Source organism: Drosophila erecta, unplaced genomic scaffold, assembly GCF_003286155.1.
Source record: "Drosophila erecta strain 14021-0224.00,06,07 unplaced genomic scaffold, DereRS2 tig00000021-arrow-pilon, whole genome shotgun sequence".
Taxonomy (NCBI): Eukaryota; Metazoa; Arthropoda; class Insecta; order Diptera; family Drosophilidae; genus Drosophila; species Drosophila erecta.
The window spans coordinates 14636255-14660400 of record NW_020825198.1 but is presented as its reverse complement, the minus strand read 5'-3'; the positions used below and the strand labels follow the sequence as shown (position 1 = coordinate 14660400).

At 39.9% G+C, this 24146-nt stretch overlaps 4 protein-coding genes across 12 annotated transcripts in view; 3 read left to right on the top strand and 1 right to left on the bottom strand.

The window, feature by feature from the left end:
- LOC6545876 (serine-rich adhesin for platelets) overlaps positions 1-708 on the top strand; it is a 109247-nt gene extending 108539 nt beyond the window's left edge. For all 9 annotated transcript variants that reach the window (XM_026977868.1, XM_026977865.1, XM_026977867.1 and 6 more), the window contains one exon: positions 15-708. In XM_026977868.1, the coding sequence (XP_026833669.1) occupies positions 15-163 (149 nt within the window). In that variant the 3' untranslated portion in view covers positions 164-708. The remainder of the gene's footprint in view (positions 1-14) is intronic.
- Positions 709-780: 72 nt separating this feature from the next.
- Positions 781-3520, bottom strand: LOC6545875. Its single transcript, XM_026977873.1, has 5 exons — positions 3018-3520; positions 2656-2847; positions 1951-2318; positions 1522-1620; positions 781-1263 (listed from the first exon to the last, which is right to left on the bottom strand). The coding sequence occupies exons 2-5, from the start codon at positions 2831-2833 to the stop codon at positions 946-948; spliced, it is 963 nt and encodes a 320-aa protein (XP_026833674.1). The 5' UTR covers positions 2834-2847; positions 3018-3520; the 3' UTR covers positions 781-945.
- A 302-nt stretch (positions 3521-3822) lies between these two features.
- Positions 3823-10255, top strand: LOC6545874 (mucin-5AC). Its single transcript, XM_001972689.3, has 2 exons — positions 3823-4307; positions 7042-10255. The coding sequence occupies exons 1-2, from the start codon at positions 4160-4162 to the stop codon at positions 9933-9935; spliced, it is 3042 nt and encodes a 1013-aa protein (XP_001972725.1). The 5' UTR covers positions 3823-4159; the 3' UTR covers positions 9936-10255.
- An 872-nt stretch (positions 10256-11127) lies between these two features.
- Positions 11128-13233, top strand: LOC6545873. The gene is made up of 3 exons (XM_001972688.3): positions 11128-11303; positions 11766-12569; positions 12869-13233. Exons 1-3 carry the CDS (start codon positions 11174-11176, stop codon positions 12958-12960), a joined length of 1026 nt encoding a protein of 341 aa, XP_001972724.1. The 5' UTR covers positions 11128-11173; the 3' UTR covers positions 12961-13233.
- Positions 13234-24146: the final 10913 nt, after the last annotated feature.

Sequence of the window (24146 nt, the reverse complement as noted above, 5' to 3'; positions counted from 1 at the left end):
TGTATCTTAACCAGGTGGTGCCGCCCAGAAGACCAACCAGGTGCGCAATGGCGACGAAATCCTTAGCATCAATGGTGCCTCCACGTCGCGGATGACGCGTGTGGATGCCTGGAACTATATGAAGCAACTGCCGCTGGGACCGGTCAAGATTTGTTTCGCCTAGGAAGGATGGTTGAAATGGAACGCCAACGATGGGGAAGAATGCGCCACAATTTTGTTAGATTTAAGCCAATTAGCTTGGTTACCCCTTTACCGGTCTAACCTGGGGGTCTTGCCAATTTGATGGATCAATGCTGCGAGCGATTTGTTTTGCATTTAAACGAACCTTTAATTGTATGCCTAATTTTATAGATATTTAATTTAAAGTGCAATTGTTTAAACCTTACAACTCTTTGATGCCCTATTTACATACCTTTAACTGATCGATGATTGTACATATTACTAATCGAGACTAATTTACGTATTTAAACTTTAAAACAAATTGAAGCCGTCAATCGGGCAGCGCTGTTTCCTTATACACATCTTATTATTCAACAAAACATACGAAAAAAAAACAATTATATTTTATGCCATAAATTATACGGGAACGTTATACATGTATATTATTTTAATAATTATTATTTTATTTAAAGAACAACAAAAACAATGTTTACGTATACAAAAGTATTTGCTAAAAATAAACATACAACATATATGAAAATAACCTTACGAGTCATCAATGTAACTTTTTTAATTTGTATGGCTTGTATTTATTCCCAGCACACAAATATGTAGACTAAGTTTAATTTAAAAAATGTATTTATTTATTTTCATGTCAACTTCACATTAGATTGCTTATACATTATGGTAACATGTCTAAAAATAACGCAAGATACTATTTGTCCTATGTACTGTACACAAATTCAATATCAGTCGATTGAAACTTTGCAATAAGCAGGTCGGATGCTACAATTTTTTGGCTTTGGCCACCCGCTTGGGCAGCTGCAGCATCAGTCCCAAGTGCTGCAGAGGATTCCCCGGGGAGGGAGATGATGAGGCTGTGGATAGCGTTCCATTTACCTTCAGCTTGGGATGCGGCTGTGCTGGGTGGGTTGATGTGGCGGACTCCTCGGAATGGAATATCTCGCCAAGGAGGTCGTACACACGGCGCTTGAAGTACAGCTTCTGGTGGAAGTTCATGTGCTTGATTTCGGGACGCAGTCCCTGCAGGAATGCGTCATCGAAATCCATGACTGGCAATGCTTCAATATTGTGGCTTGATGCCTGCATTGAGAAAATATCAAATCATAAATAATGCAGTACAAATTAAATTTCGCCTAAATTGTTAGTACTGAAGTATAAATGAAGTACAAGTTGTTATATTATAAAAAAATTGTATCCAAAAGGGAACACAATTAAACGGCTTCTCTTAAAACCTTTGGGTACGGATACATATTTGTAATTTATAAAGTTTGTAATACCGAATACGGTTGTTGCAATAATGTAAAGCCTAAGTATTATACAGCTGATAATTGCTCCCACCTTGGCCTCTTCTCTGCTCTCGCTCTCTGTGCGCATTTCTGCAGGGACTGTGTCCTCGAAATCCATGGTTGATGATGCTTCAATATTGCAGTTGGATGTCTGAAGAAGGAAATGAAATGCATCATTAAAATTAAAAGAATTAAATTGCAGCTTTAAGAATTAACGGACTGGCAATGGGAGCATGTCAATAAGTATACAACACAGAATATAGTGCGCTATTATATTCATATTTATAAATAAAAGTGCTGTAAGCTCTAAGCTAATTTGCAAAAAGATAAATTGCAGCCCTCTTTAACGTTAAATGATTTTTTCTTAAAATGTTACACTTGATATGTGAACATTAATCAAGTTTTAAGTATAATTAACAATGTTGGATCAGGTTGTAATCATTTACAGCCTAAGCAAAATGCATCTGAGTTTTGCTCCCACCTTAACTTCCGAAGGCAGACGTTTTTTGACACGTCCTGACCAGGAGTCCTTGTCTAAATCCGACTCCTTCGCCGATTCCGAATCGGTGCTGTGACGGCTCTGCGCATGCTCCGAGTCCAGACAGCTCGGGGAGTGCACCATCTCGAGGACTGCCTCAACGGGAGTTTCGAGCTCCCCTTCGTCGAGCTCCTTCTGACCCCTGGGTCTTGACCGACGACCTCTGAGCGGAACGGGAACTCCGGGGGTGATGTGGCTTTGCAGGAACTGCAGCTCGCTGTTTAGGTAGTACGTATTCGCACCGTGGTGCATCTTAATAGAGCGGGCGTAGCTGGAGCGAATGTTGCGCCAACGCTCCTTGCAGCTTTTAACTGAAATGATTAATAGTAGTAAATAGAGCAGAACTTGACAAATGTGTAAGAATTTAAGTAATTTGTTAGTATTATCATACATAGTATCTTCGGCGCTTTTAAAAATATAAAAAACTTTTCTTATGAAATGTAAGTTTAAAGATTAAAATAACATTACTTAATGTTGCTTGTAATATTGGAATACATATTTCAAGTATGCACAACTATACATAATCATTGTCAAAATAGAGATTAAATTGTTATTAAGTTGTGCTTGTCTAAATAGAGATTGAATTGTTATTAAATTGCGATTATGCAATTGCCTAAATGGAGATTGAATTGGTTGATTATTACCCACCCGAATTTCGCATCTCATTGGATATTTCCTTCCAGGCATTTTTCACAGTCGATTTCCGCAAGTAGTCGTCATCGTGGCGATCGTAAAGACAAGGATGTTGTTTCACCAAATGGCAGATTTTGGAATTGATGGCGTAGACGTTTGGTGATGGAGCTATAGACCGCCGCCGAGTATTCATTTTATCGATAAAGACTAAATATGCAAATTTTAATTAATAGAGCAAACGTAGAAGAACAGAGTTCGAAACCGAAACATGTGTCGCCTGTACGTGCAACAGCTGTTTGCCGCGACTTTGCGTCGCTGTTCTGCCTGCAACAACAGTTATTTTCTCGGAAACCAGATCTTCTTTCCTTTTAACTTACCTGAATTGTGTTTAAATATGCTCCAATTAATCTATGCCAGTGCTTTAATCACTAGTTTTCGCTTATTGAACTGTGATTTAAGCCGCCTGTTGCTGCCGTGCACGCGGAAGTTGCTGCTGCCGCTGTTGTTTTGCAACTGGGAACCCGCTGGTGTTGGTGTTGCTGCCAACAAGTGATGAAGTTGCAAATAAATGCTCCAGTTTTAAATGGCAGTTGGGCTTGATTCTAAAGCACAGGAGCACTTGACTGACTCGATTTGATTATCTCTGAGCATTTGAATCGGTAACGGGAGTTGAATATATGTAAACAAAACACTCGTTGGCCGGCGAAATAAATAAAAAGAAGGGCACAACAAACTGAAAGACAGAGGCGTAGTGCGCTCTCTTCTTCAAATCGGCTGGGGCGCTATTCGCAGAACATGCAAACCCTCTCAGAGAGCGCAAGTTATTGAGCTGCCCCTGGATCTCACACACACTACTTTAAAAGTGATAGCACTGCCAGACTCAAGGCATAAGTACAGCAGTTAGTGTTGGCAGGGCCGTTCGATCGGTGGCCGAGCTGCCAACGCAGTTTTACAACTATATAATGGCTGGTCCAGCCCTGAATAATATAATTGCGACTTACACTCAAGAAAATTAGGATTTATTTTTTATTAATGTAAGTTTTTAGTAAAAGTATGGAAATTAAGTTGGCGTTCAGTTATTTTAAACAGAAATGTAAATTCAAAAGAAACTGGAAAATAAGTTTGAACGGTCTGAGATTTCTGAGCAATGCATTGAAAAACATAATTTAGAAATCTAAAAATTATTAACAGCCTAGCCCGTCAGGTAAAAAATAAATTAATTCCGAGCCAACCTTGCTCAACCCTCGTCAACGAGCCTTCGGCCTGCCAACTCGCTTTTCCAAGCGACAAGGTGTCGCTCTCTGCTCTCCGCTCTCAGTTGGCTGTGTGTGTGCTCAACACTCGCTTTTAGTTTTCGTTGCGTTTGCCAGTATGAATTTTTCCTCTCAGCTGCTGAGCGCGTGTGTTGTGATTGTGTGAATTGCGTATGCGTTTGTAGTATTTCTGGCTGCCACACGAAAACGATAGATTCCTGGCGGAGCGAACTGTTTCGATTGGATAAGTGCAAAGTGAACTAGTGATGAGCAATGCCAGTGAGGGGAATCTGCTGTTGCTGCGGGCGGTGGAGAAGCAGCCGCCGCTTTACGATCGCACCGACGAAAACTATAGGAAGCGCCTGCCGAGTGAGAACTCCTGGGACATGGTGGCCTCCGAAGTTGGAGAGTCGGGTGAGTTGTGGGTGCGAGTGGGATGGCAATCGGCGTTGCGTAGTTTTCGGCCAGTGTTGCACAGCGTCAACGCGCGCACAACAATCGGCCGTCTCCGGTTTATCGACCATCGATAGTTGTGTACGAGTTGGCAGCGCAGTGTCGGCAGTCTCATAGCAGCTGCCATGGATTAATTTGAAAATAACGAATCTCCTGTTGAATGCGAAGACTTTTAGGGTGAATTATTCGCTAAACCGAATTTGAATTGCTTTTAGTTATCCAAAGATTTTTAAAGAGCCAATCAGTTGGTGCTGCATATGTAATATTAATGTTGCATTATTAAATTAGGATGTAAAAACAACTTAATATTGCATTTAATTTAATATGATTTTAAAAATATAAATTCGGTAACACACTTTTTGGCCTAATTAAAGAATGATCACATAAAAAATAATGTAATACAGTCATTTGGATGGAATTTGAAATGTGGCAGTTTCTTTGCTTATTATTAATTTCGACCTACGCTTTATTATATTATTTTTATAACTTAAAATATTTATTACAGTAAAATTACATTTAAAATTAGGTTTATATAAAATTACGTTTTGACAAACTGGTAACTTCGTTCGACAATTAGCTGAGTAAAATTCAACATTACCTAATTGGTATATATATTGGTATATTATGAGTGGGTAGTTTGATTAATTACATGCAACTCTGATTATGTTATCGGTGCATTTCGATTGACCCTGATTCTTTTTTTTGGAAAGTTCTTTTGGCCAAACTTCGGAAGCCGCACAACATAAGTTTTCTATTAGTATATTACAAAACTAAATAATATCGCCAATAATGAACCAATTTTTATTTAACACTGACTCCTGTAAGATTTATTTATTTATTTTTATTATATTGTATGTATGTGTGTGTGATTGACAATGTGGCTATTTGTATTTGTCACGTTTGTGAAAACTTTCGCTAAACTTCGCACGACATTTTTACCAAATTATTATTTAAGTAATTAGGTGTTTCGGTATAAGTTTTAACAGAATGAGTGCCTACAATGTCTCTACAGGGCGTTAGAGTTGGATGCCTTCTTATACATACATATGTACATAAATACATATGTGCATTCATAGGTATCGAAATCTAGGCGTTCCGACGAGCTACATATGATGTGTACTTTGACCATGTTTTCTGCCCAAACTGAATATCTCCAGAACAGAGGGAGATATTTTGTTTGTCTTCTTGTTTTGGGTTACCCTTGCCTATATATTTTGATACCAAAAATTGTGGCCGTGCCACCGCCCCTTATATTTAATTAACTTATTTTCGTATAGGTTTTCTCTAGTTTCGCATGCTTTTTCTGATCTAAGCAAAACAACCGATTTCGTGATAGTGATATATTAAACTATTTTACACAAGTTAACAACAATAATAATAAAAATTGTACAAGTTCAGCTGTTGCTATTGACGGTCACTAACACAGATACAAGTCACAAATACGAATACAAGTCGCAAATGCAAGTCACATTGATTAAAATGCTTTTTACAGAATGTGAATTAACGCTTTGGTTCCAAAGATAAGAATAAAAACTTACGTTGCAGGCAGTTGTCTTTTATACGCGCCACAGCTGGTCTAACAGCTGATTTCTTTGTTGTTGCGCCACCTATTTCAATTTCTGGTATGTTAATTCTAATTGGTACACTAGTTCTGTTATGAATCTGTTATGAATGCATACACTTAATATTATATTAATATTCCGACTTTCAGGAAATGGCTTTTGGCCAGAAAAAGTGGGTACATTTCCCATAGTGGCTAGGGTTGGTTAGATAGATGGTCCTCCTTTTCATAACCGTTACTCGTACAGTAAAAGGGTATATATTCGTTTTAAAATTATGTAACAGAAAGAAGCGTTTCCGACCATAACAATAATTATTAATAATAATCTATTAAAAAAAATTTATAAATAATAATAAATTAAAAATAATATATTAATAATAAAATGTTATAATATATATTAATATATTATTCATCAGGCTCACAAGCCTAATCGATCTGGCCATGTCTGCCCGTATGAACGTCGAGATCTCAGGAACTATAAAAGCTAGAAATGAGTTTGAGATTGCAGGTGCCAGAGAAGTTTGTTTCCAAATGTTGTAACGTCTAATGTCTAACTCCCACAAACCTTCCAAAACTGTTACACTTTTGAAAAATACTTATATATTTTTTTTGTATTAATTGTCTTGCCAATTTCTATCCACGCTCAACACAATATCCTACAAACAGGCCAAAAATTGTTCGTATTGATTATATATGTATGTATGGCAGTCGTCCGATTTTGATTAAATTAAAACCGAATGTTTAATGTATTGCCAGAAAACTGGTCTCGGTTGCGGGGTCAGTGGTGCGGGTTTGATGTGTTTGAGTTGCAATGAATTCTGGAATTGCAGCATATGGCATTAGGGCATTAAAGATCGCCAGCTGATACTTAGTGTTTAAATATCCAAACATAGCATACTTCTATGCGCAACGTGCTTTTAAGAACCGATGGATGCATGTTGGTTTTAACAAATGTTTCTGCCTATTGTCAATGAAAATGTTTCCGCTCTTATTACCTGCTTATCTGATATGTTTATGATTTGAGATTAGGATGGGATCTTGTGCCAGATGTCATAGGTTGGACCGCTACCTGTTGCCTGATCTACATTACCTAGTATTTCTTACCTAACATCTCCATCTCTATCTCTATTGCAGTGGAAAAGTGCAAGCGACGCTGGCGTCAGTTGCGAAATGACTATACCCGCTGGTGCAACTCCGACGCCAACCGTCGCCGAAATGGTCAGCGTCGATTGGCTTATCCGCTGGCCGACGAGCTGCGCTTTTTGGACCGCCATCTAAACCTGGCCGACGACAATGCGGTCGAGGACGACCTCAGCGTATCATCGGACAAGGACAGGGATAGCAATAGGGACAGCGAGAGTAGGGATCATCTTCCCCAGGCATCATCAAAAGAACGCGCAGCATCGACAAGCAAGTTCGTTAAGGAGGCCAAGCCAGCGGGTCAAGTTCGCAAAGAAAAATCGCCACAAGAAAAGAGAGATATTCTGGAAAATCACCAAGAGAAGCAGCGAGCCAGGAAGAAAACTGCTGAAGAAGAACTGGAGGAATCTGAGGAATCGGACGAACCAGAGAAAGTTCCGGAACACGATAGTTTTTTGCAGTCGGACAATGAAGGTGACGATTGCGTAGACGAGGAGCACCTGGAGGATCTCGACAGTTTCGATTTTGACTTGGAACAATCGATTCAGGAAAAGAAGTGTCTAGAGAAGGATAACAGCGACTCACCTGTTAGTCAGTCGGAGTTCTTCGTCAAGCAAAGCAAAGATCCTCATTTGCTAATCATTAGCAAAAAGAACTCGACGGCATCGTTGGGTGATCCCGAGGGCTTAGACTCCAATACCGGGGATCCCCTGGGAAACGCTATGGAGGATAGTGGCGATGAATATGGTGGGGATGTTGGAAAGCGCCCCACAAGCAGCGACACCATTTCTCCAAGCCGACGTCTACGTCGCGCACGTGCATCAATAAGTTCCGCTGGCATCAGGCATTTACCGATTCAAAAACCAGGCCATGCACAGCGAATGACGCGGTTGCAGCGCAGGAAATCGATGAGTTTGGCGGTTGTACAAAGTGTAAGGAGCTCCACATCGCCTGTGAAAATGACACCGGTCCCCAGATCGCAGCCGATCATCAAGCAGCCATCCGGACCAGTCCAGATCAGGAAAATGAGCCATCAGGATGACATCTTCCCGAGACCGGCGGTGCCAGCTGGAAGTGAGAATAAAAGTCAAATCCAACCCAAGACCCAACAGCAGCAGAAGTCGCTGATCCTTCCAAAGAGCGATGCAACGATCGCCAACCCGCAGGTTCCTGCTCCGCCACCAAAAAGATCCGCTGGTAGGCCGCCTAAGAAGCTACCCGGGATGAATTCGCCCATAAACACCAAAGTCTTGGCCGTTAGCAAGCCCACCAGCTCGGCCCCAAATGGTGGCGGCAACACCAACAAAAGCAACATCGTTACTACCGTAAGCAGCAGCACCACTAGCCCCAGCACCATTACCAAAGGTACCACCAGCAACAGCCTCAAAACCACAGAAAAAATAACCGTGATGGGCTACAGTCCCAGTTCGTCTACCACCAGCAGCGGCGGCAAGGCCACCAGTAGTGCCTCTGGTACGATGGTATGTACCATACCCATAACCACCACCACCACCGCCGGATCATCCGTGTCGGGCGGCATGGGTATGTCCCATTTGAAAAATACTGAGCAGAGCACTCAAACCGGAATCCAGGATGCCTTTTCCGATGATTACTTTCTCGAAATGATTAAACCCCAGATGCAGGAGATGAACGCCCGCCAGAAGATGCACTTTAAGAAAAAAGTATTCCAAGCGCTGATGGAGACCTTTGATGATGCCACCGATTTCCCAAACTCTAGAGAACTGCAGCACTTTAATATAAACACTCCTTCAGGATTTGAGCACGTTACAGATCCGGAACTTCGATTAGTCAGGGAGCTGGTCAGTATGGTGAGCGCGGCTAAGGTTACGCTAATTAGACCGCCAGCAGAAGCTTCAGCTCCAGCTTCCCGCAGTCCAGTTGTTCCTGACGTACAGCGTGGACCTCGACCAAACATGCCACGCCAAGTCATTCAGAGGGTATACAAGCCGGGCACTGGACTCGAGATCGCCACCAACAGCCCGACGGGTGCACAAGAAAAGAAGCTGTACAGGATATTGCAGATGAGTGGTAAACCCAATGGCAACATGAGTGCCTCTATGGAAAACTTGCGCAAGGAGAGCGTGGACAGCAACCATAGTTTGGTGAAGGTGGCCAGCAACGCCCCACTAGGCAGTCCCAAGGGAGCTGCTGTGGTGGCTGCTGTGAGGCCGCAGGGTTCCATGATCAACAGTTTCTTTGGCCAAGGCAATGTACTGCCGACTGCCAAGGGAGTTGCGCCGCCCAAGGTCCGCGCCATGTCCAGGAGGTACTCTGTGTGCGGTAGCAGCAATCCACCCAATGCCCAAAGCGCTAGCCAAAGTTCCGCCAATGGCGGTCCTATACTCTCCAACCTTAGCGGTACGGACGCGTCTATGCTTAAGCGACGATTGATAGCACCAGGCCATGGAATGGCGGCTCCTGCCCAGCGCCCTCGGTATTCTGCCGTAGCTGCTAGTCAAACGGCCGCCGCATCGCAGGGCAGCAGCTTACTAGTGAGGAAGTCCGTGGGCTGCGTTACTGCTTACCAAAAGCAAATCTCACCCACAGGCGGAGCCTCCGGGCTTCAGAAAACTCCCCAGATTGCCAGTGTGCAGGGATCTGCTTTCAATGACTTTGCCCAGCCCAAGCCCTCTGTGAACGGCGATGGAAGCTCGCCATCCTCGGCGCTGAAGCGCAGCTTGGTGGTGGCCAATACCAAAACCTCCTTTCAAGACCTCCTTCAGCAGCCCAGTCAGCCGTCGCAGTGGAAGAAAAAGGAATCCTCGGAGACAGCAGCCACTATTGCTGCGGATGATTTTTCGCTGGCCAGCCTAAAGCGAGAGCCAGTGGATCCCGCGGACGATCACGATGACATACTCGGCATTTAAGAAGAGGCCAAAGCAAATCCAGAGGATTGAGAAAATATTTTACGAATCTTAAAGATAAAAGACAGAATAAATAAATCATAAAAAACACGTTGAAAAATTGTTAAAAGAACTAATGCACTTATAATGTTGCATAAAACATTCTTCAAGTTGTCTATAATTTTAAGAAAACCATTTATTTTTTCTGCATTTTTTTTTGCTAAAAGTTAAACTTACTTTTGCCCATTTTGTTCATTATTTTTAAAACGGAAAGAAAAGAGACCGTTTTGTTAAAAAATTTGGAAAAAATGTATAACTAAGTTTAATAGAAATCGAATCCTAATTTTATTTCACATATATCAAATAAATATTGCATTTTCAAAATAAATGAAAATAAGTTTAGTTCTTTTGGGAAATAGATTGTCACCTGTTTTTAGGGAAAGACATTTTTAATACCTAAATGACAACATTTATTATGCGATTTAAAATTTAATTTAAAATTCTATTTCAATCCCTATTGCAGAATAGTAGGCTGAAATGTAGGATAGCTAGTATTATTTTTTGCTGTTTTTAGCCCGGTATAATTCCCTGGAGTCCCCAATAAAAGGGGTTTTTATTTCTCCAATTTATTGCATTTATTTTACCAGCATTTGTTTCACTTTCCATTGCTGTTCAAAGCTAGCCCGTAGGATATATTGCTTTTATATTTATTCGTCAAAGATCTTTTTGATGCACCTTAATAATCAATGATAGCCTAAAATGGTTTTTATCAGCAAATTTAAGTGAGTCAGTCGAAATTACAGTTTAAAAGCACGCCTATTTCTACTATCAGTTTAAATACGTGGACTTAACTACGGAGTAACACGTCATCAATGACAGAAGATTAGATATGGAAAGGCTGACGCATCTTAGAAAATCCTAAACAAAATACCTTGTTTTTCAACTCCAAATATTTGACTGTTAAAATATAAAAACTACAATTTTTATGTCGCGAAATAGATAATTGCATATTTTCAAAGGGGCGACGACAACTCTGCTGCATGATCACGTTATTGAAATCAATACTTTCCGATTCGGGTGAACCACCGGTAAAGATTTACAAGGTACCACCGATTTTGCTGCTCTTTTAGCACTTTTCGGCTTGGAATCTTATCTGGAGAGGTCTACCTCGATCGGGCCATAAATAAGAAACCAGTGGCCAGATAAGGTCGCTATATAACCTCTCTTCAACTGGCCGCGTAGTTCATTCATGAGATATCACCATGAAATACTTTGCTGTTTGCGCACTCCTCATCCTGCCGCTGGTCAGCGGTGGAATCCTGCCACGCCCACCCACCAGACACTTTGTGGCCTACGAGATCCAGTCTACCCACAATCTGCCCCAGATGGAAGGTAAGAGAGTATGAGTAATATTGAGAAATACGCTTATTTTACGGAGTTTGTTCTTGAACAAAAATAATTATCTTATTGTTATAATGGTGAATAAATAAGTAATTATTAGTGAAATACATGCCAGTTGTTTGTACTAATACCATCAAGTGCAGTTTTGGCATTGTATTATTCCAATTCCTATCAAAACTAATCGCCAGAAGTCTAGACAAGGTAATCAACTCAATTCTAAAGCTTTTTATTCCTAAAGTAAATGGCTAGAATCGACAACTACATGGTAGAATAAAGTTCTTATATTTATTCTTGATCAGATTATGTTTGAACGTCAGAATTTCGGCCTCAAACCACCCTGTGTAACGGGTATCTGATAGGCGAGAAACTGAAGTATAGCACTATATCTTGTTAAAAAGTATACAGTATTTTATACCTATACCTATGTATATTATTGTTATTGTATCCGCTTAGCCATCGTCCAGAAGATGCAGGCCCTATTCCAGAATATGATTCCGGATATGTCCGTCCTGGCCGACTCTGTTGCCGTACCAGATATGTCGGTGGCTACTGACGCCGATGAAACCCCCAGGAGGCGTTCCACCGAGTTCAAGATCGCCCCGATCGCCTCCCTTGGTCTGAAGCAGCACCAGCTGGACAGGATCGCTGGTGCCATTGCCAGCATGATACCCGACATGTCCGTTGCCTCCGATGGCGATGACTCGCCCAAGCAGGCTGTTTCCGGTATCAAAACTCTCCCGAAAATGGCCAAGGTTTCCGGAGGCGAGCCAGTGGAGATCATGACCCATGCCGATGCCGATCTAGTTCCCGACATGTCCGTGGCCTCCGACGCTGATGATACTCCCAGGAAGGTGGCTGCTGGCCTCAAGACCCTGCCTTTGTTAACCAAGGTCTCCGGAGGCGAGCCAGTGGAGATCATGACCCATGCCGATGCCGATTTGATTCCCGACATGTCCGTGGCCTCCGATGTTGATGATACACCCAGGAAGGTGGCTGCTGGCATCAAGACCCTGCCTCAGTTGACCAAGGTCTCCGGAGGCGAGCCAGTGGAGATCATAACCAATGCCGATGCCGATTTGATTCCCGACATGTCCGTTGCCTCCGACGCCGACGTGACCCCCAAGCAGGCTGTTGCCGGACTCAAGACCCTGCCCCAGTTGACCAAGGTTTCCGGAGCCGACCCCGTAGAGCCCCATGTCCTAGCTAATGCTGATCTGGTTCCCGACATGTCCGTGGCTTCCGATGCTGAGGATAAGGGTAAGTAGTCATGTTTTAAAAAAGTGCTGAAATCATCTAGAAGTATTACACATTTTAAATAAGTAAAACCTCCAAAAAGCCGTTGAAGTTAATATTAAAAGAAAATTACTTACCTTAAGAATTACATTTTTGTAAATAATATGTTATTAGCAATTACTTGCTGTGAAATGATGTCAATACGCTGCTCCTAGCATTGATTATTGGGACATATTTTGGAGTATAGGATATTGTTAAAGCATTCGTAACATTAAGTTCGATTTTAAGTTTGTATTACTATATTATACAAATTTTTCTTATAGCTGCAAACCAGCTGCCCGATATCTCAGTGGCCGGCGATGCCAAGTTCGATCCCAAGATGCCTCTGGCTGCCCTTTTGGCCAGGCTCCACTAATTAACTGTGGAGGCCATCAGCTGCCCGATTAAATCGGAAATGATTCAAATCTAACTGGTTGTGTGTTATTGTATTCTTAAGCCTTTATGCGAATTGTAATCAATTTTTAAGAGAGCAAAGATAAGGTGGTTTTATTTTTGTTTTTATTTTGCCAATCAGCCATTGATTGCAGTTATCTGACTCGGTTGATTTAATACGAATTTCCTATCACTGAAGTAGTTATCTTGTCAGTATTAAAGAAAAAGTTGGACGTCAGCGATTCGTGAAGCTTAATATACCATTTTTACAAAAGAGCATCATACCACAATGAGATTTGATCACTTATTTATGATTAGCCAAGTTTATAATACTTATATAATTAAACTAAATAGTCCATCTCTTAACCATAGTCGTACTATTAACAAAATAGTTCCATCTTAACTGATTTCTCTACTTTATTTAACTGAAGAAAACGGTCAGACAGATTCCAAACAGAAGACACAAATGGGACGGACATAATCCAAGTTCAGGCTTTGCATGTTGGCCAAGAAAAAGCTGATTAGTTTTGGCCCTGGTCTAACCTCCCAGCTAACAAATAAAATTAGTTTTTTTCTTGGTCGGGATAACTGGAAGGCGGAGGTGTATTGTATCGCTTCCTATTTATAAAAAGGAATTAACGGCAAAAACCGGACCCACACACAAAAGTGGCCCGAATGTGATCCCAATGTGGCACATGGCCATAAACAACGAGGGGTGCGGGTGCAGAGTTCGTTCCGAGTGGGGACTCTGTGTCAGTGATGCCGATCTGGACTCATTTAGGTTTATTAAGAACAATTTCCTTTTATTTAGCGGGCAGTAAGAAAAATCATAGTTTTCTTACAGTAGTTTTATTTCTACATCATTTCATAAAATACCTTCGTTTAAGACTTACATAGGTATACCAATTTTTCTTTTTATTTATTTCGGACTATCTACAAATTTGTGTAATAAATACCTCTGAAATTACTGGTTAATTATGACTACCTTGTTTTAAATATGTTTGTTTTGGGAGTCAATTGTTGAGCATTTCTACCAGCTACCAAAAAATTCAACTTTTAAAGCTGGGTGAAATAAGGGGATGCCATCTCTGCCGTTTGTTGCTGGAGTTTCGGCGATTTTGTTGCTGCTGCCGTTGTGATTTTCATACAAAAGCGCTAAAGCGGCTACTAAATTACGTGCTCATGTGTTCTAGTTTGAATCAACTCCCCCTTGACCTCCCTCAATCCATCCAAACCACCCACTCCACCGCCCCTTTGCATGGCGAACAAATCGCATTTGGAGCCGCTAATGAACCGCAGTGGTCCCGACCAGGAGGCGTCCATTGGTGGTGCTGGTGGTGCTGGTGGTTCTGGTACTTGTACATATATCAGTAGTGCTGCAGTCCCCACATCGTATGGGCTCACATTTTGGTTTTTGTTTCGGGTTTTCGCAAGTTCGCTTTTACCTTTTGCCGCACATTCGATAGAGCCAGTGGGAACAAAGGTGCGAACTGCGAATTACCCCGCAAATCACTTTCAAAGTCAGGCGGCTAAGCTTGGAAGAATATAATGAGAACTAATAAGACTGGCATCTTTCTCTTCCCTTTTTCTTGCTCAAGCATGGGAATGGCTTAAGGAGTTTACTAAAAGTATTCTGAGCTCTGATAGATACTATCTGCTAAATGGCAGTATACCCTGTCGAATCACTGGGACTGGGTGTAAGTATACCGTTTAAAAGTGTAACAATGCTGTTAACTATTGTGGGTAGGAATTGCAGTGCATGGGTGGCAAAAGGGGGAGCGGATTTAAAAGGGGACTCAGCAACAATTGGCGCTTGATTAAGGTGTAAGTTTGCGTAGGGGATTTGAGCTACGCTAGCCTAAAAATAAAATTTCCTTGCAAAATGAACCTTTTCACCTTTCACCTAGCCCCTAAATACCTTGCACACTGTCGTTGATGAGCAGAAACCAGAATTTCATGCATTGTATTTAAATGGCGAGTGTTTCTTGTTCCCTTAGAGCCGCAAAGTGCCTCAGCTAAAGACGAATTATGAAGTTCAGTTCTGGATCAGAATGCAAGCAACCACAATACCAACTATACCAACGTCTTTTCATTACTTTGCGCCGCTGTTGCTGTCAGGACGAAAGTTTTCTCCACTGCGTTGCGGCTTTGCAGCTGTCGCACTTGATGTGACCCTGGCAGCCATCCACGCACCTCCTACGCCCTGGACCCCTACCGCCCACCTCCCCCTTGGGTTTTCTCGGCTGCACTTATTACAAAACTTTTAACTTCTTCCCGTTTTGCATTTTCATTTATTTCGCCGCCTTTCATTCACTTTTGGCTTTGTTGCTGCTGCTTAAGCATATCACTTCACTCTCGAAGAAATTTCATTTCGCTTCCTTCCGCCGTTTCATCTACCCGTTCACTGAAAGAAAAGCAAATGATAATATATTATGTATGCCCACTTTCGTTTCCTCCAAAAGGATTTTGATCCTTTATGAAGTTCCTGCAGTGTTTCAAATATTTGTTTTTGTCTGGCTGCGGCAAGAATTTCTAGAAGAGGATTTAACAAAATGTAAAATGTGTTTAATAATGTTAAAACTAAAGTTCGAATGGAATTCAGATACAGCATGAAATGCGAGCTTAAGTTCAAGCCGATCTATTCAAAATCTATACTTTTCGCAGTAAAATCTTTGTTCTGAGTGCGACTGCCCTTGTTATTTTTTCCAAAAAGTTTTCGCTGACTTTTCCCTTTTGATTTCTATACTGCATTTTGCATTTACATTTTTCCCCTTTTTTGTTCAACAAAACTTTTGCTTTTGAACGGACATGAGCTAGAATATATATTTCTAATATATAAGTATGCGAGATCCCATCGAAAATGGATTTAAAGTTAAAGTTCAGCGGAAAAATGAAATTTCCGATTTGTTTTAATCAGTTTTCTTCCAAATTCCGTGACCTTGATCCAGGAAAAAGTTTTTTAATATAAAAGACATTTTTTCCCAGCAAGAATTGCTTAGCAATATCGCCACTTTAATTTAAAATACGATTTTCCCCGGGAAAGAAGCATGGAAGAGGTTAGTTCGTTGGCTAACCTTTTGCTAATGACTTCCTTGTCGTCGCAGTGGCCTCGTCAATAAGATAAGCCCAAAGTGCAACAGCAACAGCAACACAACTGCCAAGCTGCAACATCAGCAACTAGCAACATCGGCAACTACCAGCTCCCAACAACAGCAAACACTTCAAGAATGTTTAGCGAACACGCGATGACAACAGAACCACTTCGAACCCGGAAAACCCGAACAGCAAACTGAATTTTCTATGCCCTTGCAGATATATCCTAAATTTTCCTGTTATAAAAGTTTATTTTGATTATTGCTAGAAAATAAAAAGAGTTCACATTCCCATGTGTAAATTTAAAAAAAAACAGAATACGAATAGATTTTCCGCGTTATAAAGATAAAACATTTACTTATTACTTATTTAGTTTTGTATATTTAATCTTTGTTATGTATTAGAAAGCTATCTTCCTAAATAGTGAGATCCGTATCCAAATAAAGAGATTTGTAAGGTAAATTGCATTGCAAAATCGCAATACCTTTTGCAAAGGTATACCGAGGAGATGTTTTAAACTTTTATGATAAAGCGAGAACGCACCAAACACGACGGGTGCTTCAGCCAAAAGCCAACAGATGGCGCCAGCTAAATTGTTTGCAGGCTGCGGACAAAATAAATAAAATTCACTTGAAAGTAAAACAACAAATTATTTGCCGAAAGTTATGATAAAAGGGGGAATTTATTTTTTAAAGTGACAGAAATAATAGGTTAATAATAGTGACATAGGTTTTTATTTATAATTAATGTTAATGCAATGTTAATGATTAATGTTTTTTTAGTGTCTATGGTATAATCGAGTCTGAACTTGAATAAATTAGCTTATCTAGATTAATAGCGCTTATTTATATAGCAAGACAATTGGTAAAAACAAAAGATTTATTAATGAAGTATTAATGAAATACTATAATTGGAATATTGGAATAATGTTTAGTTTTTATTCGCCATTTTCAAATACGCATTCAAAATTTTTATTTATTTTTTATCATTCAAAAACATTCAAATTCGTGTATATTAATTGTTAAAGTTATTTCCGTCAAATGATCAAAAAACATTGGTTCAGATCTCTTTAAATTTCGCAAAATATTCCCACACATTTCATGAAATTCGCCTGAATGGCCAATTTAGTGATTAACGTTAAGTACTTTTCCCTCGTTAAAAGTGGCATGTGCACAGCACCAACTCCATCCCCAACTAATCTGTTGCAATAACCACTGTAAAAATGGTTGCAACATGCCACGAACACCAAAGCCCTGTCTTAACATTTCCAAACCAAATCGACAGCTTTCGAGGGTTCCGATTAATTTGAATAATACCCGACGAAATCATGTTTTATGTTTGCTTATTTTTCATCTTTAAATAAATCAAATCAAATGTTAAAAAAGGAAAAATAACACGAAATCCGACGGATTGCCACAGCAAGCGTTCCATATTTGTGCAGTTTACATAACTCATTTTCTTGGATTTTTATTACATCGCCAATTTCATGCTCGTGACCCGCGGTTCATCTTTCAGTTGGTGCATTTTGAGACTTATTTTTGGAAAAATAAATTTAATTAGCCCCCGATTTCATGGCTGCTGCAGTTGCAACTTTGACATTTTGCCGCATTAGCAAGCAATTTCAGCAGTACGTGATGTTGTGTACCCCCTTTTCTATCCCATCCTCATTTTTTTGGCTTGGTATTTTATTGCATCGTTTCTTTTTCGGTTGGCATTTTCGGTTTTTGGTTATTCAGTTGTTTTTGTAGCCCTGCTGGTAATAAATATTTTATTAGACGCGGTGTGAAAGGTGTGCCAAATTTACACCACCCCACCAGGTGAGTTTAGGGCCTGCATGAGTGGCCTTTTTTCCTGGCTAAGTCATTGGCGGGGATTTGCATTTTTGGCCATAAAAAACGGGAGTGGCAGCTCTTACTGGCATCCTGTTTGTGCCCGAATAAGAGGGGTGGTGGCCTTTAAAGCCCCAATTTGTTTTCACTCCTTATTTATATTTATTGCGGCGCAATTTTTGTGTGTCGCTACCCGGCATTGTTGAAAGTTTTATGAGAAATTGGAAGCAAAGGATCAGCAGATGCAGGATTCGCTTATTATGCCACTCAAGGGATTGGATTTACACTGACTAGAAAATTACAGGCTCGTTTTAAAGGATGTACTCTTATTTTGGCATGCCAAAGAAAGTGCTTAGCAAAAGTTCTTATTGGGTTGCCCATAAATTTCCCAAGGAACTTCTAATTGAGGTAACTTTAGGGGGTAACATTCCTCACTTGCCAGCTCCGTTACCAATTTTCCCATAGTTTGCACGGCTCAAGTTGAGCTGCGTGTTTGCAGCTTGTAAGTTTTGCACTTAATGACACATACTTTTGCCGTAGACTGTTGCTGCAGCTGTTTAACCTAGTTATTTATGACACTTGGTCACACTTTGTCAGGCGGCAACACCCACACATACTTATATTCGTTGCCACCCGCCTTTGTTTTTGCAAATTCCTTTTGCCAAAATGAAAATTCCTCCCTGGTAAATAGTTTGCAGGGCATCGGAGAAAAGGACTTGTTGTCCTGTCTGGATGAAAATATTTGTGTACTTGTATTAGGGCCGCACTGATAAAAATAATGATCATTTGCTAACGGATTTTTAATATTAATACCCGTTCGGTTTCGTAAGTTATAATGAGTTTTAGGTAGGTCCCATAGCTTAAAGCAAGAAAATAATCAAAAAACATGTAATTTGAAAATAGTTTTCCGTGTTTTCAAGCTCCTCGATGACCCAATGGGGATGGGCAGTAAAAAAGAGGTGGCAACCAGCATAAGGAATTTATTATCATTGTCGCCTGGTCAATGCACCTGGATGTCGAAGGGGGGAAGGACACCGGGATGTCCACTGATGTCCTGCAACAAATGCTCTGGCATAATTAAAGCCATTTGTTTCGCCCGGGATCCTTGTGGGTCAGGCGATTTATTGTATTTTCCAGTTAGTTTATGCTTCGAATTGAAAATCGGCAGGCATCCACATGCACTAAAAGATATTTTTGTAAGCTGAAACTTACAATCTTTGGAAAAGTAACTAAGTTATGAGACACACCAAGCTTAATAGTTAACAGCCTTTTTAAAAATGCCAGTATTTTTAAATAGATTTTGTATATACATAAAAATATATATTTCATTTTCAATTTAAGTGTTGGGAATAAAAATGAGTATGCGCACCCTCATAAATCGCAAGAGCCAAATGGCAGGGAAATCAATTAACCAAATGCTCGGTGCTCATTAAGTCCACCACCCGAAACGAATTATGGTATTATAAATATTCTGGCTTCAGCCATTAATTTCAATCGCGGATTGTTGTTAACAACGACGCAATTCGAAAATGTCCATTGGAAATGTTCAAGTGGCGTACTATCAATTTTGACAACGACAGCGATTCACAAAGCGATTTATGCGGCAACATTATGGATTCTTGGTGCATTTTAAAACCATGCGGAATTGTGTGTAATTTAAATGCTGAGAATTTATTAATAAATAGGGGAAAAAGGAGATGGTTAAAATAACACACTGGGCCATTCTGAAAGTGGTTGGGAACCGAGGGTTCTTTTTCAAGAACAGTATGAACCATTAAAATAATAATCTTGTGATCTAATTAGGCAATAATAGCGTTTAAACTGTTTTCAAAGTAGATCACCCAAATTTTAGATAAATGTATAAAGTGCACACTATTGAAGACTAGTAATTATTCGCTTTGGAACACTACTCGCCCGCTGAACTTCGATGTGGGAACTGGAAATCGAGTACGTATAAATAATGCAAAAAAAAGCAACCTCAACGCGAGCCTATTGGACCGCTCACATTAATTTGATTTAAGCATCGCTGCTTTTTTGACATTTTTATTGTTATTGTTTGCTGGCTTGTTTTTTTTTAACTCGCTTTTCTTTCTTGCTGTGCCGTATCGGCGGTTCGCATCGCTTATTGTTGTAACGGTGGCCCTGCATTGTTTTTTTTGAGCATTTTCCAACACATTTTATCGTTCGTTTGTTTTTTGTTCGGCGCGCTTTCGTTTCCAGCTTGCTGTTTTATTTATTTGCGCCATTGTTAAATGGCATTTTCATGCTCAACTGGCGTCAAATATGGAGTTCCCAACTCCAAAACGCACGAAGGGAAGGAGTTCGGGGTGTTGACTCACAAGTTTCTGACACGTGCCCAATTTTTTGGCGGCGGGGTGTCAGGTGAGCAGTTAAATTTGCTCGTTTTTCTGCAATAAATAAACAATATATTGTTTTGTACCGCAAAAATGATTTTCCAAAAAACTGCTGATAAATTCATTGAATATAAATAGTTGTTTACCTTTTTTCTGGCACTTTGTTGTCTTTTTTCAGAGACTGTGTTGTCCATAAATTCAATATAAAATATTCAAAATATAATTTTGCATATAGGAGCACAGTTTTTTTGGTTTATTTTGGTTTGCCTAATTTTTTGTCGCTGCAGCAAGTTTGTAAATATTTTGTGCAATTTGCTACACATTTGTTTTGCAATTTGTTTATGAATTTTCGGGCGAATTGAAAGGCGTCCTGCTGAATACAGTGGGCTGCAATAGTCTGCGAGTCTGAATAATTATTGAATATATCACTACTATTACATATTTGAATTGTTCAATAGCATATGCAAATTAAGTTGCCAAATTAATAACATTATAAAATGCAATTTCTAATTTTTTAACATTTTATCGTTGTCTGTTTTTAAATCTTGTAATACATATCTTTATATATTTCTGCAATTAATAATAACATATTTATTATCTATAATCTCCCACATTCTGCTGGCTTGCCACTGTTTGCATCTCAACTGTCTTTCCGTGACAAACTAAAATATCAAATGCGAATATATCGTAAGCGAGCTGCGATTCCTTCACGGTTGTCAGACTCTTGGCACTCACTGTGCCACTGCCTCAGTGCTAATGCAAATTTAAATGGCAATTTGTTTAAGCCTCTCAACTTTAACCCGGCAATCCACTGGCCAAAAAGGGGTGGGGCCATGGGGCAGATGTAAAAATGTTACTCACATTTGTTTCGGGAAAGAATTCGCCACTCGGAACTGGGCGCCGGAACGGGAAGAGTGAATGGGTGGAAATGGGGGAAAGAACTCAACTAAAACGCATAAATCTTCGTAAAGTGTCAGTGTCCATATTTTTTGTCTTCTTCTTCTTGCTGCTCTGCTTCGCTTTCAGTTGCGCACTTGTTGTTTTTGTCATTGTCAGCGGCAGGAACTTTTCCAGTTGCTACAGGCGAATTTGTGTAACTCGAACTTTAGTCACAATTTCTAAAAATCCATTTTTACCTTGATATACATGAAAATAATGTATTTTTAACCCAATATAACCTAATAACTCACTTGTATTACAGAAACATCAGCCTTGGGATGTCCTAACGAGAATCAGACTTTAAAGAGATCTAGAGATTAAATTTCGTGTGCATAGAATAAAATTTACTTATACGAAGTAAGAAGTTACTTTAACTTCTTGTATTAATGGAGCTGGATATGAAATTAAAATATTGCTAATACAGATTATTCATTTTAGCCATGTTAGGAGTAATGTAAATGTAACAGTTACAGAAGCTTCACCGTATTTGTTGCTGCTGCTGTTTCTGTCCATTGCGTTTCGGGGTAATTTGTACGCATTTCTTTTGTCATTCTGAGCGACTTTGGTTTTTTTGGATTTGTTTGCTTGCCCGACAAAAAAATATGTTCTGCTGCTGTCATCGAGGCTGCTGTAGCTGCTGTTGTTTATTATTATTATTTCATTTGTTTATTCCATTTCCATACGCCACCAAGTGTGTGAATAACGAGTGGCAAAAAGCGGAAATTAGTTGCAGGCATCCATCTCTATAGCTGTGCCTAAAAAAATTCCACCAAAATAATTATAAAAACGAGTGCTGGAAAAGTAATGGCACGAAGTGCTGCTAAGCTCGGCAAACTAAAAACAAAAACAATTAGTAACAGGCAAGGGGCAATTAGTTGCAGGAGAGGTCAAGGAGAAAAAGTGCGGGGAAAACAGGGAAAGCGGGTGGAAAATTGGGTGAAAGCACAGAGATGGACAGCAAATAAATGCAAATGAGTTTCCCAGCAGTTGACTTTTTGTCTGCGTGCACTTGCAAAGCGATTAGCAACATTTATCCAAAACTGAAAGCGAGGAAAAGTGCCAAGGGGGTAGTACCAAAACTTTCTGAAAAGGTTGCAAAACAGAGGGCAGTTAAATGATAAATAAACAAGTGTTCGGTCGCCTGCTCCTCCTTTGTCCTTCCTGTTAAATAATTGCCAAAGGAGAAGCCAAATGGCTGTGTGAATTGTTGCAGATTCTTTTAACGTACTTAAACACAAATTTGAAAGGATCCGCTCTAGAGCCAACAAGTCAAAATAAATGTAGGCACAAAGCAACCATTTTTGCTTTTAACTGCTTATTCTGTCTTTGCTGGTATCTCAGACATCATTCCAAGCAATTCTATCCTATTTCTAGCAGTTGCTTACCAATTCGTACTGTTTGTGGCAATACCAATTGGCGTACATTTACATTTCAAGTGTTATAAAATTACTCTAAAAATAAGTGTTCTGAAATGTATTGCTTTTTCTTTTTAAAATGTACATTTCAAATATATTCTCTTCTTTTGCTTTAAATGTTTGAATTTAGAAATAAATATAAATTTGTAAAATTATTAAATCGAAATTTAATAAGGTAACAAGGGCGCTAATTAAATTATCACAGGAGAGTTCACTCGAGTGATTGGAGTGCAAACATACATATGTTGGATTACCAATTATGCATAGAGCTTGATAATATATAAACCAGCTGGCCTGTAAACATTCTAATTCCCTGATTCCCCTTCGAATATCCTGCATCAAGCAAACAAAAAGTGGTTTTCGAGGGGGCTGTGGGCTTTGGCCGGCTAATAAGCACTTAATTAAATTAATGCTGCAGTCCGAAAATGCAGAATTTATCCCTCTCTCAGTTTCAGCGGAAGCAAATGCAATTAAAAAATATTAAAATTATATAACAGGCAGACAGATATGGAGCTCCATCTATCTGGCAAAACAGGAAAGGGGGTTGGGTAGCTTTATTGACGTTGCCAGGAAAATTGTGGTTGCCATAAAAGGTTGAGAGGGGCAAAATAGAAGTTGCACAAATAGTTTCCACTCGTTGGTATGGAGCAAAAATGTTTGCTAATTATTTGCAAAATATTGGTGGCTCCTGTTTACACAATTAGTCATATTGCCGGTCGGCGGGCAGTGGGATTTTTCGCGGTGGCCAGCCTAAAGTAGTTTATTAAAGTTTGGCAAAAATCATTTCCATTTCCACAACATTTGCCTTGTGTCGTGTGCCAAATGCCAAATGCATCGAGTTGGTAATGGAGACACTTGAAGGCTTTCAACCAAACCCAAAAAAGTTAAGAGGAATTCCATGCTTATTTCAGCTGCTGTTTAAAAATGTTTAGTAAGTCCCAAGTAGGAAATGCCGTCTTTACTCCATCACCGCAATATTATTATCCGTTTACAACACCCTCTCTTTCATTTTGCCTGCAGCAAGCACTTTAATTTCGGCTCAATTAGAGTAGAAAACTCGAGAAAACTTTTTGTCTTTATCATTAAAAATGCTACTCACTGGATCCCGATAGCTTGCCCTTTTTTTCTGCTTATATTCTAGTCTCTTTCCAAACGAGCACTGGTTGACTGTCTGTCAACCACAGAGGACCAATTTCAATGCTATTCAAATTGCGTATCCATCTTCATTTATTTCATTTTCCTGTAATTTCCTGAAAATTCTTTCTTTGCTGATATTGCCCACGGCGGCCCTTTCCACCAATACTTTCTCCAGATTTCCCCTGCCCCTTTCCCAGCTTATCTATCTCTTCTATCTTCGTGGACGGCACGTCTTTTCCTCCTTTTTGGTCGGAAATAGAAAAGTGCGCCAACTTTTCGCCTGAATTGGCAACGCTTACTCCACCCAACTTCCACTTTCCCCCATTGGCTGCACTTTTGCCAGGAGTATTTTACACGTCAGGAAATATAATATAATAAACATATAGTGTTTAAGTATATTAA

Excerpts from the sequence above, each read along its gene's own strand:
- LOC6545873 (XM_001972688.3), top strand. The coding sequence starts at position 11,174 with ATGAAATACTTTGCTGTTTGCGCACTCCTCATCCTGCCGCTGGTCAGC. Across the intron at positions 11,304-11,765 it reads CAATCTGCCCCAGATGGAAG|CCATCGTCCAGAAGATGCAG; the intron begins GTAAGAGAGTAT and ends GTATCCGCTTAG. Across the intron at positions 12,570-12,868 it reads TTCCGATGCTGAGGATAAGG|CTGCAAACCAGCTGCCCGAT; the intron begins GTAAGTAGTCAT and ends TTTTTCTTATAG.
- LOC6545874 (XM_001972689.3), top strand. The coding sequence starts at position 4,160 with ATGAGCAATGCCAGTGAGGGGAATCTGCTGTTGCTGCGGGCGGTGGAG. Across the intron at positions 4,308-7,041 it reads CTCCGAAGTTGGAGAGTCGG|TGGAAAAGTGCAAGCGACGC; the intron begins GTGAGTTGTGGG and ends TCTCTATTGCAG.
- LOC6545875 (XM_026977873.1), bottom strand. The coding sequence starts at position 2,833 with ATGAATACTCGGCGGCGGTCTATAGCTCCATCACCAAACGTCTACGCC. Across the intron at positions 1,621-1,950 it reads GTCTGCCTTCGGAAGTTAAG|ACATCCAACTGCAATATTGA; the intron begins GTGGGAGCAAAA and ends TTCCTTCTTCAG. Across the intron at positions 1,264-1,521 it reads AGAGCAGAGAAGAGGCCAAG|GCATCAAGCCACAATATTGA; the intron begins GTGGGAGCAATT and ends TTCTCAATGCAG.